Here is a 14,614-nt window from a genome sequence, read left to right on the forward strand (position 1 = left end):
ATTCAATTCACTCCACGTGATATCAAGAAAAGGCTGATTGCCTTTGCTGTATCGAATGCAATGGGCCAAGACAACATCCTGGCAGTAATGATGATTTGGGCTCCAGAGCTAGTTGCACCCCTAGCCAAGCTGTTCCAGTTACGGTTATAACAATGGCATCTACCCAACAACATGGAAAATTACCCAGGTATGTCCTGTCCACAAAAAGCAGGACAAATCCAATCTGGCCAATTACCACTCCTTCAGCCTACTCTCAATCATCAGCTAAGTGATGGAAGGTGCCATCGACTGTGCTATCAAGCTGCACTTACTCAGCAATAACCTGCTCACTGATGATCAGTTTGGGTTCTACTTGGGCTACGCGGCTCCAGATTTCATTACAGCCTTGGTCCAAAAACGGACCAAAGAGCTGAATGCCAAAGGTGAGGTGAGAGTGACATCAAGGCAGCATTTGACGAGTGCCGTATCAAGGATTCCTTTAAAATTGAAGTCAATGAGAATCAGGGGGAAAACACTCAAATGGTTGGAGTCATAGCTGGCCAAAAGGAAGATGGCTGTGGTTGTTTGAGGCCAATCATCTCACCCCTAGGACATCACTGCAGGAGTTCTTTAGGGCAGTATCCTAGGCCCAACCATCTTCAGCTGCTTCATGAATGACCTTCCCTCCAACATAAGATCAGAAATGGGGATGTTCACTGATGAAAGCAGAGTGTTCAGTACCATCCTCAGAATCTGAAGCAGTCCGTGCCCACATGCAAAACCTAGACAACATTCAGGCCTGGGCTGGTAAATGGCAAGTAACATGCGTGCCACACAAATGCCAGGCAATGACCATTTCCAACAAGTGAGAGAATCTAACCAACTCCCCTTGACATTCAAACTGCATATTCACCAAGTCCCCCAGCATCAATATCGTAGGGATTACCATTGTCCAGAAGCTTAACTGGACTAGCCATATATATATATATATATATATATATATATACTGTGGCTGAAAGAACAGGTCAGCGGTTGTATATATTGCAGTGAGTGATTTCCCCTCCTGACTTGCCAAAGCCTTTCTACCAGCACATGTCAGCTGTGTGATGGAATACTCTCCATATGCCTGGATGAGTCCAGCTCCAATAACACTCAAGAAGCTCAACACCATCCAAGACAAAGCAGCCCACTTGATCAGCACCCATCCACCACCTTAACCATTCACTACCTCCATCACTGGCGCACAGTGGCAGCAGTGTGTACCATATTCAAGTTGCACTGCAGCACTTCACCAAACCTGCTTCAACAGCACCTCCCAAATGCACAAACTCTACCGCCTAGAAGGAAAAGGGCAGCAAACGCATGGAGTCACCACCACCTGCCAGTTCCCCTGCAAGTCACGCACCATTCTGACTTGGAATTATATTGCCGTCCCTTCACTATCGCTGGGTCAAAACCTGGAACTCCCTTCCTAACAGCACTGTGGGTGTACCGTCACCACACAAGCTACAACAGTTCAAGACGACAGCTCACCACTACCTTCTCAAGGGCAGTTAGAGATGGACAATAAATGCTGGCTTTGCCAGTGATGTCCCCATCCAATGATCAAATAAAATACACATCTTAAATCACATCCTCAACCAATATCACTGTACCTTTTCATTTTGTTGTTCCAACATGGCTTCCTGTTCAAGGATTTTATTCAACAGTGCCTGCTCCTGCTTCTTCCGTAGTTCATTATCCTGATCTGCTTGCTATTAAAAAAATACACAGGTTGACATTTTTTCCCTCTTACTATTCTCCACTGTCTTAACATTCAGCTAATAGGATGACTGAGTGGCAGTGAGGATTACAGCCTCGAGCATTCCCTGGCTGCAGAGCAATATTATTGAAATATTTGAGCTGGGACTCATATTGATTTCTCTCCCTCCTTCAACCAACACAGAGAAGCCCTAGATACAAGTGCCAGTCCACTGTGATGCCAAGGCTCCAGTTCAAGTTGCACTGTTCCATTAGATATTTCAAATTGAAAATAATTGTCCTCAGATCTTTTAGACTAATTATTAATTTATATAATCATTCAAAGCTAAAACTTGTAAAGAATTATAAAATATGACATATTAAAGCATACATTAACATTAAAAGCTGTTCTTTTCTGCACTCAGAAATTTCCCAAAATATGAAGGTAAATTTAATGCTGCAGCTCTAACCCTTTGTGAGGCATTCTTTGCTGGAGTCTGAATTGAATGAATTTACCCGAAAGATCCTTTCGAAACCTGCAATCAGTATACAACTTTTTATCATCTTCAATTTGTAAGCTAAGAAAGATTGATAAACACATAGCAGTGTTGAAACAATATTGTTAAGAAAACCGGCATACCACATTTAAATGTATGGTCCTTGTAATCAGTTAATATCAAACATGTCAGTGACTCACACCTACAATCCATATCAAATCTTCTGCAATAGTGAACATGTGAAAGGCTCTTACCCTATATGACTTCACAAATCTCACAATTACAGGGAAGAAGACTGATGGAGGGGTTGTCTTTGTATTCTCTCCAAAGTATTTAACCACCTCATCAAAGGCATCCTGTGTATCACATAAAATGTGAAATATTAAGGCTAAAATAGCAAAAGTTCTAAAAATGCATTAGGAATAAAGTTAAAAGAAAAACTACGTGACTCAAAATTTAAATAATTAAATTCTAATGGCAACTTACTGATATACTCAACAATTTAATATCCCAAGCTTTTTATCCCATTTCTTTCACCCAAGAATCTTCAGTGTAAAGGCATGTAGTTATCTTTTATTGCAGAATTATCAACAGCGAACTGAAAATCAATGTGTTCCAAATATAAAACCTTGACTATTCTATTATTACATCTCCAGACTAAATATATTGTACAAATGCCATCCTTAAGCTACAAGACTTTTGCTTCCATACATACATATATGTAATATATCGCAAATAATCTGAAACAAAGACAAGAGATTCGAATTAAAATGGAATGTAGGTAAGAACCTGAAAGACTCTGCATCAAAAATGTTCAATTAAAGCTTATATTTTGTCATGATCACATATATGCTCTGGAAAATTGCAGTAAACATTCCAAACAATAGTGCAATGAATACCAGGACTATGTTTAAATCAGAATTGCATAATTAAAAATGCCATCTTTATTTTTTTCTTGCAACATAAAATTAGGGATATTATATATTGTTTTGTTCATATTTATTTCTTATGAATTTCTCCATTTAAAATGTCAGCCTTGGCACACAGTGGTAGTATTTTCACCTTCGAGTAAGAAGGTCATGGATTCATAACTCCGGTGCAGTACTGAGGGAGTTCTGCATTGTTGGATGTGTCATCTTTCAGATGAGATGTTAAACCCCTTGGGCTGAATTTTAAAAGCCTGACACCAAAATAGGCGGCGGGTGAAAAAATGATGGCCTGCACGCACAGGGCGCACGTTGCGCAGCCGCCGCGATTCCAAACATGGCAGCTCATTCGCATGGCCAGGGCAACTGCCCTCCATCCCCCACCCCCACCAATGACGTTGAGGGAGCGGGCGAGCCATTCCTGGCAACGGTGTCCGGAGCCACTGGGCAGGTGCTGATGCCATTTTTAAAGGGCTTAGAGCCCTAAATGACAAGTGAAATTTTTAAAGAGACCAGTAATTTAAAGTAAATAAAAATTAATTTAAAAAATCTTTACAGGCCCTCTTCAACACCTCTCCCCCCAATATCAAGATGTCATTCCTGCCCTTCCCCTTCCGAAATACCTACCTTGATTATATGACGTACCCCCTCCCAAAGTTCAGAACCTTTGTCCTTTACCCCTTCCCATCACCTCTTCGACCAATCAAGTAAGTTTGACCCCGTTCCCCCGCCCCTGCACTGAGAAAAGTACATCCTCCCCCCTCCCTGCAGGTGCGCGCCTCATTTCCCAGGATGGGGATTCAAAGGCGTGGCAGTGCAGGCCATCAGGATGAGAATCAGTGTGGCAAATCAGGAGTCGACGGGACCTTCATTAATTCTGGTAGGTTAATTCATTTACATATGGAAATCGTGGTCCCGTCGCCAAACGATTGGGGGGAGTGGGGTGCGCCACGAGGCCTCTCCGCCTATGTTGAGATCCGGCTGGGACCTGTCGGCATCGGGGTCGGTGGCGGGCCTCATTCGTAGCGATCTTCATCCCACCCCCCTATAAAATCTAGCCCAAGATCTCATCTATCCTCTCAGGTAGATTTTTGAAGAACTGTAAGGTTTTCACATTGTCTTGGACTGCATTTATCCCCCAACCACCAATAGAACAGATTATCCAGTAATTTATCTCATTGCTGTTTTGAGGGACCTACATGTGTATAAACTGGCTGCCACGTATGCCTACATCTGAACACTGACTACACTTCAAGTTCTTCAGTGGCTGAAGTGTACTTTGAGAAAGATCGGAGGACAAAATGCTCTATATAAGTGTAAATTTGTTCATTATCTGTGTGCACAGTACAATCAAGGCCACTTTTATGTATTTTTGTTATATCTGATTTGTTTGGATGCACTTCCCGGAACCCAAATTCTTTACATCAAACCTCACTGCAACTCAGATATACGCTAATCCCATTTGCCTAGAAACGCCAGTGAACTTCTGCCAATGCCCACACTTCCCTGTTCATTGCATTCTGCATTAACCGCAAGTGCAAAACACAAGTAACAATGGTGAGTGTTCTTACCCATGCTCCTTAGTATGGATCAAATAACTCCATCATATAAACTTATTACAGCAGTCAATTCATCCTAAGGAAACCTCTAGTAAGTAAACACTCCAGGGAGGCAAAGCTAAACAATCAAATCTAAATTACAAGAGGTAAACCCAATTCCTTTTGCAGTGTTCTAATATATATGTGGCTAGATGAGATTACTTTTCTTTTGATCATTGTGTGTTTTTTTTATGCGACAGAAAGTATTGGCAATTTTGAATACAGGGCTGTCAGTGAGGGACTCAATCCAACTCAAGGTACTGAGTATACAATGGAATTGGTTGTGTGCTAGAGCAGCATAGAAAGTAGATGTGCAGAACTATCGCGGAACAGCCTGTTTTCTTGATGTCCATTTCCTTTCCAAGAAAATTCCCCACAGTGTATCTTCAACTGTCAAAACGCTAATGGTGACACCCAATTTTCTAGCCATGGATCCCCTATGTCAAGACAAGGTTAGTATGGGCCAACAAAACAAAAATCACCCATTGGCCTGGGCACAAAAGCTGAAATCTCAATCTGCCCATGGCCAAAAAAAAGGTGACTGAATCCAGCAGCCATTATATTTGCCAGCAGTAGTACATTTATCCAACAGTGCCAGGAGGGCTTTAAGTTAAAGGGTAGAAGTTGCCATCCTGGGCTTTTGCACCAGTTATATAAAACATAGCTTAACTTTATAACAATCCATCATTTTGCTATTATTAGAATAATAAAGATAAAATTATTGGTGCTAGACAATTAAATCCTTCAAAGAAGATGTTCAGGCTAATTCCCTAAGTGGCCACTCTCAGATAGCACTGTCTGGAAATGAAAAGGCAGTCCTTGATTTTCTGTCTATTTAAACTGATGGATGATGAGCCCATAAATTCCTGGACAGTGCTCCTGAGTCAGAAATTAGCTTACACATGTCAATAAACAGCTAAGTGTGGAGATAGCAACAGAAGAAAGAACTAGCAACATGTCAGCTACCCAAAGACATTCAGCTGGTGGCACTCAGAGCCACAAATCTTAGCTAGAAGTAAAGAGGTAATGGTGTCTATAGTACCTATGTGCTGGGTGTCACACATGAGCACAGGAATCACACTACAAAAACTCACTGCATGGAAAGAAGGGCTTTTCTGAGCTGCATTCCAGTTTTCATCTGAATTTAAAGGGAAATAAGTTATGGTTTTGATTCAAATTGTAGAAGTTATGGAGTTTGAAAAGTTTCAGCTTAAGTGGGTCCTTGGGGCAGCACTGAAAGTTTAAATCCTGCAATTAATTTTGTCAGCAAGTGCTGACAAGTGGAAATGTTAACGGCTGGCATGTATGCAGTTTAAATATCAAAATTAGTAAACTATTGGCTATACTGAAAATTCTATATTACTATAATTTTTCCTTGACTAGAACACTAACCCTCTAGCTTTTTAAAGTAGATTTGCTCAGTCAAACTAATCGCTGAAAAGAATTCTTGCCTGTGATATTCTTGCATCTTCCTGCAGTTTTTTCAATTTTCCTTCATTGGCATTAAGAAATTCCTTTAGCACAACATTATGCTCATGCATGGTGTACTCCCGCTTTGTGAGGTCCATGCCTCTTTGTAGCTCTTTAACATCCAGTAAGACATTTTCAAGAGACACTAAAGTAAAACATCAAAATCAGACTGAATCAACAATGAAACAATGCCTCAAGTGTTATGCATACAATCAAATCCTGATAAACATATCTATTTGCTACCAGTTATAATGCATGAATCAAAGTTGCTTAAAATTACAGATAAAAATAAACCAATTTCAAATCTTTGTTGCACAGCCCAGATATTCGTCCATTAACCCACTCTATCAACAAAATAATTCGCAAAATTTCACAAAAATAGCAGGCTTCCAAAGTATCATTTTAGTTGAAGCTTCACAATGAATTGCATCTATTTTAACTGATCAGTTAAAAAGGCTAACAACAGATTAATTTATATATTAACAGTTAGGCTGAAATCAGAAATTATGCATATTCTGACTGGTTTATTTCACTAAATTTAATGCCTGGATCAGGAATTATGTATCTTGGGAGTGAATGGGAATGTTATATCAACTGAAATTCAAGCTTGGATTAGATAGATTTGTGAAGTATTTGTAAAAAAAAAAATCATCTGAAGCATTAAAGTCACTTTTTAAACTTGATTTCCGCCAGAAATTCCTAGATTTATTGGATGTGGTCCTATTCCCTCTCTAAGCCCCTCTACCTTACCAATTCTTTCTCCTCAAGACCCTCCCTTAAACTACCTCTCCAACCAGGCTTTTCATCACCCTTGTTAATTTCTTTTTTGGCTTGGGATCATTTCCCTCAGATCTCTGTGAAGCAGCTTAGGAGTTTTTCCACATTAAAGGCGCAATATAAATGCAACTGCTGCTGTTCTTGAATTAGTTAAAAGAACTCTCTCCCAATTATGCAATTTCAAATTCCAAATTTTTCCTGGTCTTCATGCTGAAAATTAAGTTGGGAGATGCATATGTGCTACATTTGTGGCATTATCAGTGCAACCACATCATGGGGGGAATTTTATGCTAGCGGTGGGGGTCTTGATGTTGGGGGAAACTGATGAGGAGATCCCCGCGTCGTCTCTTGTATGGAAGGCCCGCCGAATTTAGTGCCAATCAGGCACTTAACTGGACAGTGGAGGGCCTTTGGTAGGATTTAGGACCCCGTCGTGGAAGTCCTGGCCTTGCAGAGCTGCAGGCAATCAGAGGCCGACAGCTGCAGCGCCCGAGAAGCGGCACTGGAACTAGGCTTAAGGTAGGTCAGGGTGGGAGGGGTCACGTGGGGTACGGGTCGTGGGGGGGTTCGGCAGCAAGGCCCTCAGCGGGTCCCCCCTTCCCAATGCTGCGTCCCTCGTTCAGGCACTAAGTGCATTTGAATGAGAGACGCCCCCTAACCGCCGTCACCTCCCCACACCCCACTCCCCACCCGGAGCTAGGAAGCAGCAACGCAGTTTTTGGTGCTTCCCATGAGGCGACAGGGCCACCCGTCACACAAGCAATTGCAGCTGCAGTGGGAAAAGGATCTTAATTCGGGATTAATTACCCAGTTAAGGGCCTCAATTGGCAGCAGGGCGGGAAGCCCATTCACAAGCCTTCCCGCCCCAGACTAAATTTCGGCAGAGGCAGGATGGTGGAGGGGCTCCCCCAACTCCCGTCACCATCCCACCCTCCTGCTCCATTTTACGGCGCCCCCCAGCCACCATCCCGCTCTTTGGGGTGGCGTAAAATTCCGGCCCCGAAATTTATAGGTAGGTAACATTGTGCTTAATTTCTTGCAGAAATAGATTAGTGGTCCCATGAAGATCAGTTGTTCTGGTCCACAGTATTATCTACCTTAAAAGCTTTTATTTTGAAAAAACTAACTAATCAATTTTTTTGGCAAAACTCCAAATAAAAAATGATTTTTCAAAAATTGATTTTTCTCCAAATTTAACCTGGTTTCTTTAGGGTCCAATTTTTGCCTGGTCGTTCAGACTAAAAAATGAATCTGGAAAGCATCTAAAGAAAAAAAACAAGTTTGGAAAATCAACAATAATAATGACTTTAACAATGCTTGCCAATACCTCATTTCCTAAACAGCATGCAATAAGCATGCCATCTGTGTATCACACAACAATATAAAGCATTTTCAACTTTTTTAAGGTCTAGTACATTCTGACATCATCCAATTTTGGGGCCTTCATTCTGTTATAATGCAGAGATAGGAAGGAGGTAAAAGATAATTAGCCAAGTGCCAAGATATAGTTAGCTCCATCTGCTCTTGCGCACATCCCAGTGGCTAGTTCAACACCACTAGTGGGGAAGCTCTGTGAACTTTTCTACCTACTCAGCTACAGATACCAAGCGAATAAATAAAACCCTTCTCCAGATTTAGCAATATTTTCTGCTGCCTATTTTCTTTAAGAAAAATGTCCATAGCCACCTGCAGCTGCTTTCTCCACATAGTGGAGTTCATTGTAGAAGAGGGATACGTCAGGATACTTCTCTTTGATGACATTTGCAATGTAATGTAACAAGGTCTGTTTGCGATCTGTTGACTTTGTGTCTAAAAGCTACCAAAGGAAAAGAAAGAAAATAATTAGGCTTAAGCAATTTAATATATTGATTGATCTTGCACACAATTAAAGTTTGAATGCATTTTCATTTATAAGTTGTATATTTATTCATTTATAATGTGGATTCCTTACCAGGTCTAAACTCTGCAGTTTAAATCCATACACTGCTCCCCTCTTACTGCTATTCATGTAGTTGCCAAGAGCCAAAATTATCTGCAGAAGGACAGAAAAACTAAATTAATAACCATTGACAGACTTGGATAAATTGAAAACTTGTGATACATTACAATGACTTGATGGTGATATTGTGAATAATTAACACTTCTGCAGTACATCTGGTGAAGGACACCATTTCATCTATTTTATATTCAGATAGTGACAGGTTTTATTTTAATATTCCATAATTTTAACACTAAATCCACAGCTGCTACTCAATTTTTATTGGCCTTAACTGTCCAAATTCACACAACCTTATATTACAGCAGGATTCTTCAGCTGCTGAAACTTTCTCCTTAAATAGGACAGATATTACAGAATTTGAGTTCTGCGTCACTAAAAATTAAAAATTCACTTCCAAGTAAATCCAAATCTATAATTGTCTAACTCAGTGAATAATGGCATTTTTAAACGATCACAAATATATTTCCCTTGGCATTGTTCATGGTGAATCAACAGATATGTTAGAAGTTTGAGAGAGTTGTGGTGAGAAACAGTGAAATGAGTAGACAATGGCTAAATCTTTAGATTAGCTCTGGAAATTTTAGCCAATCAAAACATTGTGACAGATTTTTGAATACGTTTAAAATGTACTTCTTGGCAAGTCTTTTACTACATCTTACTATATTACTACACAAACTTCCATGACATTCATGAGTAGTTTCAGCTTGGAGGACACTGATATTCAGGTGCTAAGGTAGAGTGATGTTAAAATTGACTGGCCCCTTTATAAGCGCTGCTTAGATACTCCTTGCGGAAAAGTGATCAAGAATAGTCTTATGCTGAGACTAATGATTGGCAGCCACTTGTAAATTTTATCCTGGGGAGGGGGTAGGGCGAGCACAGGCAAGCCAGATTATCAATGTCAGAAAACAAATAACTGGAAATTACTGTCTTTTTTGACATTCTGAACCATGATGTGTGGAGTATGTGGAAGCTCACTAAATGCAGGATTCTATGTATTAGAAGTCTTGCATATGGCATGCATTTCCTGCAAGTATCACAATTATTTCCTGTAACATCTCCCCCCATCACACTTTCACAGTGACACTTATTATAAACCAGTGTAACTTCCAATTCACTATTCGCAACACCATGGCAGATGTGTTTATAAAAAATATATACTGTTTAAATACAAATATTTACATTTTAGAAGAATGTTTAGAAAGAAACCCCATTTGCAAGAATGCAGTTCTATTTATATTCAGGGAATATTTATACTGTCAGACATTAAGATAATTGCTACTTACCTCCAGTATTTTCTTCAATTTTTGAGATGATTTTATTGACACGGATGCTGCTATTATAGCATGGAGTTGCTAAATCGAAAACAATGAATGTTAATGATTAGCTGGGTTTAGGAAATGAACTGCATTCTTAATAATTCTCAGAACAAAGCTCGTTTTTTTATTGGATTACCATATGAACATCAGAGACATTGCGGATAAACTGTAACTACATCGGATTACATAGGATATACAGCACAGAAACAGGCCATTCGGCCCAACCAGTCCATGCCAGCGTTTCTGCTCCACTCGAGCCTCCTTCCATTTTACCTCATCTAAATTTATCATTGTAACCCTCTACTCCTTCCTCCCGAATCATCCTTGCTGATCCATAATTTTAATTCTGCATTTCTTATGTAGAGACCATAAGAATATTTACCCATACTGTTTTGCCTAATAAAAATCCAAAAATACAGATACATTTGCATACGCATCTAGCAAGCTTTACATTGGAAAGTTCACAATAGCTCCATAATTGTTTCAGGCAGAGTAGCTGAGTCATACAAATCAGAAAAGTCTCAGATTCAATCCCAATCTATACCAATTTAGTTGATCTCGGCCATGGTGGAGGTGCCATCCAGCACTCCTAGATCAAGAAGGGAAAATCAGATGGTTCCCACCCCTGTTTGCAATCCAAAGATAACCACAGGTAATTGGCAATGGCAAGATTGGTATCATTTGTGATGCCTTCCAAGCTTAAATACTTTGTACATTGTTGAAGTTAACACATGAAGAACAACCACTTCATGTGATGTATCACAGGTTGACCATTGCCTTAGGAATCATACTTCAGTAAGGTGCTTTCAGCAGTAATGTGCAGCAGAGATAACTGGCAGAAAAGGAGGGAGAGAGAAAAATTTCACTTCGCTCCTCAATTTAAGGTTAATTAAATAATAAATCTGGATTTCAAGATACTTTAAGACTTAATCCTCTGACCATAACCTTCTGATCCCAAATCAGTGACACAAAAATTAGATTTCAAGCTTTATTAGGAAATAACTAAGTCTATCTCGAAGTTGGATATTATGGAGCAGTTTCATTGTAACCTGTCCAATCGTTCCAATGTATAGTGCAATGGAAGTTTGGGACAAAGAGAGAATGAACTAACTGATTCAAATGCAAATATAGGGGCAGCAGAGTGATTTGAGGATTAATATTAGAATGTAGCGTCACTTTGCAGTCCAGAGTTGATTCCTAACCTGTCTCATTACCAATCTGAATTACAGTAAGTGACTATTAAGAGGTTACATCATCTTCTAGTGGAAGAAAGCCCAACATTAGAGGGGGCAGGCACACACATTGATCGCAAGAAGCATTGGTGATAGCTTAGGAGCTCGCCATGTGTTCACAATCTTTGTTCCAGGCATTAGGCCAGAGAGATAAGGAACAAAAGAGGGAAATACTAAAAGCAAAATGGGAATTGATCAGAGAACCAATTCAAAAACTAAAGGTAATAAAATTGCAAGCACAGGACAGATCAATGTTTACAATGGGTTTTATTTATGAAGGACACGATTATTTTTAATAAATAGGGTTCTGCTTACACACAATTAAAAAACTAATTCAACAACAACTTGCATTCATATAGCACCTTTAATGTAAGAAAAGGGTGCTGGTTAGCTCAGTTGCCTAGATGGCTAGACTGTGGTGCAGAATAATGCCAACAGTGAGGGTTCAATCCCCGTACTGGTTGAGGTAGTTCTTAAGGCCTACCTCCTCACCTTGCCCCATAGTCATATCATGTCATAAGCCACGATTAGCAACCCTCGGTCAACAAGGATGCTACATGGAGGGAGAAAGAATGTAGGAAAGCACCTCACAGGAGAGCAATCGTACAACAATTGACACTGATGTTAGGAGGGATGACTAACAGCTTGGTGGAAGTAGCAGATTTTTAGGTAATTTTTATGGGAGGAGTTACGGAGAGGTTTAGATAATAAATTCCAGAGCTTAGCACCTCGACAGCTGGTAGGTAGCCCAGCCACCAATGCCGGGCCAAGGGAGTGGGGTAAATCCACAAGACGCTAGAGCTGGAGGAACAAGTTTTTGGAGGGGTGTAGAGGTGGAGACCAGAGAGAGATTTGAATATGAGGATGAGGTTTTTAAAAATCAAACCATTAGTGGTCCGGAAGCTAATGTAGGTCAGCCAACTCAGGGGTAATGGGTGAGTGGGACTAAGGGCTGAAATTTATACTCTAAGGCGGGCGAAAACAATGGCGGCCCACCCGCACATCACAGAGCTGCCTGATGCTAAGCATGGCAGCTCACTTATATAGCCGGGGCCCTCCCCACTGCCCCCACCCAATCACATGGATGGGGCGGCCTGTCCGTCCCTGGCAATGGCGTCAGCTCCCTATGCACAGGTGCCGACACCACTTTTAAAGGGCTTTGAGCCCTACCATTATATTTAAGTATTTAAAGAAACAGTCTATAAAAAAATACATTTATTTTGCCCCTCTCCCAACCCCCAATAACAATAAAATTAATTACTTGCCCTCTCCCCAAAACACTTACCTTGTCCACCTGACCTTCCACTCTCCAAAGTGCATAAAAATTAACCTAAAACCCTTCCCACCATCCCCTACACCAATAATGTTCCTTTTACCCCCATTCCCCCTCCTCCCGCAGTGAGAAACTTACCTCCTCCCCCCTCCCCACAAGCGTTCTGCCTCATTTCTATGGACTGGGATCCGAAGGCGCAGGAATGCCGGCCAGCAGCAGGAAGATCACAGCGGGACAGAAGGTGGCAGCGTAAGTATAATTAATTCATTAATATTAATTTATTTAAATATTTAAACGGCGGTCCCATTGCCAAGCAGCGGGGGGCCGCCACGAGCAATATTGGGCTCTCCCGGAGGCATTTTACAGCCCCCTCCCCCACCACGAACCCCTGACGTCAGGGGTCTGTAAAATTTACGTGGGTTCGGATAAGGAGAGCAGAGTTTTGGATGAGCTGAAGTTTATGGAGGGTGGAAGATAGCAGTCTTTGTGAAGGACAGGATATGGAATCATAAGTTCAACTTGGGGTCAAATATGTCGAACAAATTGTGAACAATCTGGTTCAGCCTCAGACAGTGCCCAGGGAGGAGGATGGAACAGAGCTTGTTTCGGTTTCCCAATATTTAAATAGAGGAAATTGCGGCTCATCCAAGATTGGATGTCGGACAAGCAGCATAATAAATCAGAGGCGGTGGGGATGGTGGTGTGGCACAGCTGGGTGTCGTTATAGATACTAAGGGAATTAAGGGATTGGAAATAGTCCGGGATGGTGTTGCTGAAAAAGATCAGCTATGGTCTTACTGAATGACAGTGCAGGCTTGAAGGGCTAAATGGCCTATTCCTGCTCCTATTTCTTCTCTCATGTGAGCATACATGTGGAACCTCAAGTCATATCTTTGCATGATGTTTCTGAGGGGCAGCATGTAGCTGAGAAATAGGAGGGGATCTCTACAGGTAACAATGTGGAGCAAGAAGGGAAGCCATTGCAGGTAGTTTTCTGTCTATGACTGGATACTTAAGAGTGGAACCAGGAAAGAGCAGTCCTACTTTGGTGGACAATGGAGAACAGGTGATGGGAAGTGGATGGAATGATCAATCGTGGCCAAGGCTGCAGTTAGGTTGAGAAGGATGAGGAGGGATAGTGCATCATTGTCACAGTCACACAGGATATTATTTGTGACTTGCATTAGGGCTGTTTCAGTGCCATTTCAGGTGGATATCTGATTCAAGAGGCTCAAACATACAATTGTGGGATAAAATGGGCATTGATTCGGGCAGTGATAAGACTTTGGAGAGGAAAATGAGGTTGGAGATGTGATGGTAGTTTTCAAGGATAGAGGGGGTTATGGGTGGGTTTTTTTGAGGAGGGGGTGATGATGGTAGATTTGAAAGGAAGAGAGACAGCAACCAAGGAGAGGCAATTTATAATATCAGCCAGCATGAGTGCCAGGATGGGGAATTGGGTGATCAGCAGTGTAGCTGGAATAGCATTGAGGCAATAGGAGGTGGTCCCATAGACAAGATGAGCTCAGAGAGGGCATGAGGGAAGATCGAAGAGAAACTAGAGAAAGATGTGGGTTCAGAGTTAGAGAAGGGAGGGAAATGTTGAGGGAAACATGGCATGGTGGGCAATGGGAAGGGATGCAGAAGAGGTAGCTGTACAGATGGTCACAATCCTAATGACAAAGTTGTCGATAGGTTCCTTGCATTTGTTGTTGGAGGGGAGGATAGAGTGGGCAGTGGAGAAGAGTTTAAGCAGAATTGGAAAAAGCCAATGGTTATCTTTGTATTCCAGTAGTAAGCTGTT

The 14,614-nt window shown here is 41.2% G+C and overlaps 1 protein-coding gene across 7 annotated transcripts in view; it reads right to left on the minus strand.

Moving 5' to 3' along the window:
- The window catches only part of fmnl2a (formin-like 2a), a 282,512-nt gene that overhangs the window by 13,689 nt on the left and 254,209 nt on the right, over window positions 1-14,614 (minus strand). For all 7 annotated transcript variants that reach the window (XR_010975339.1, XM_068035310.1, XM_068035315.1 and 4 more), the window contains exons 19-24: window positions 10,273-10,341; window positions 8,939-9,019; window positions 8,674-8,803; window positions 6,192-6,355; window positions 2,471-2,572; window positions 1,635-1,733 (exon numbers count right to left, since the gene is read on the minus strand). Coding sequence is in view for 6 of the 7 variants with exons in the window: in XM_068035310.1 (XP_067891411.1) it covers window positions 1,635-1,733; window positions 2,471-2,572; window positions 6,192-6,355; window positions 8,674-8,803; window positions 8,939-9,019; window positions 10,273-10,341 (645 nt within the window). In the remaining variant the exon portion in view is untranslated. The remainder of the gene's footprint in view (window positions 1-1,634; window positions 1,734-2,470; window positions 2,573-6,191; window positions 6,356-8,673; window positions 8,804-8,938; window positions 9,020-10,272; window positions 10,342-14,614) is intronic.

This window comes from Heterodontus francisci, chromosome 7 (genome assembly GCF_036365525.1).
Source record: "Heterodontus francisci isolate sHetFra1 chromosome 7, sHetFra1.hap1, whole genome shotgun sequence".
Lineage (NCBI taxonomy): Eukaryota > Metazoa > Chordata > Chondrichthyes > Heterodontiformes > Heterodontidae > Heterodontus > Heterodontus francisci.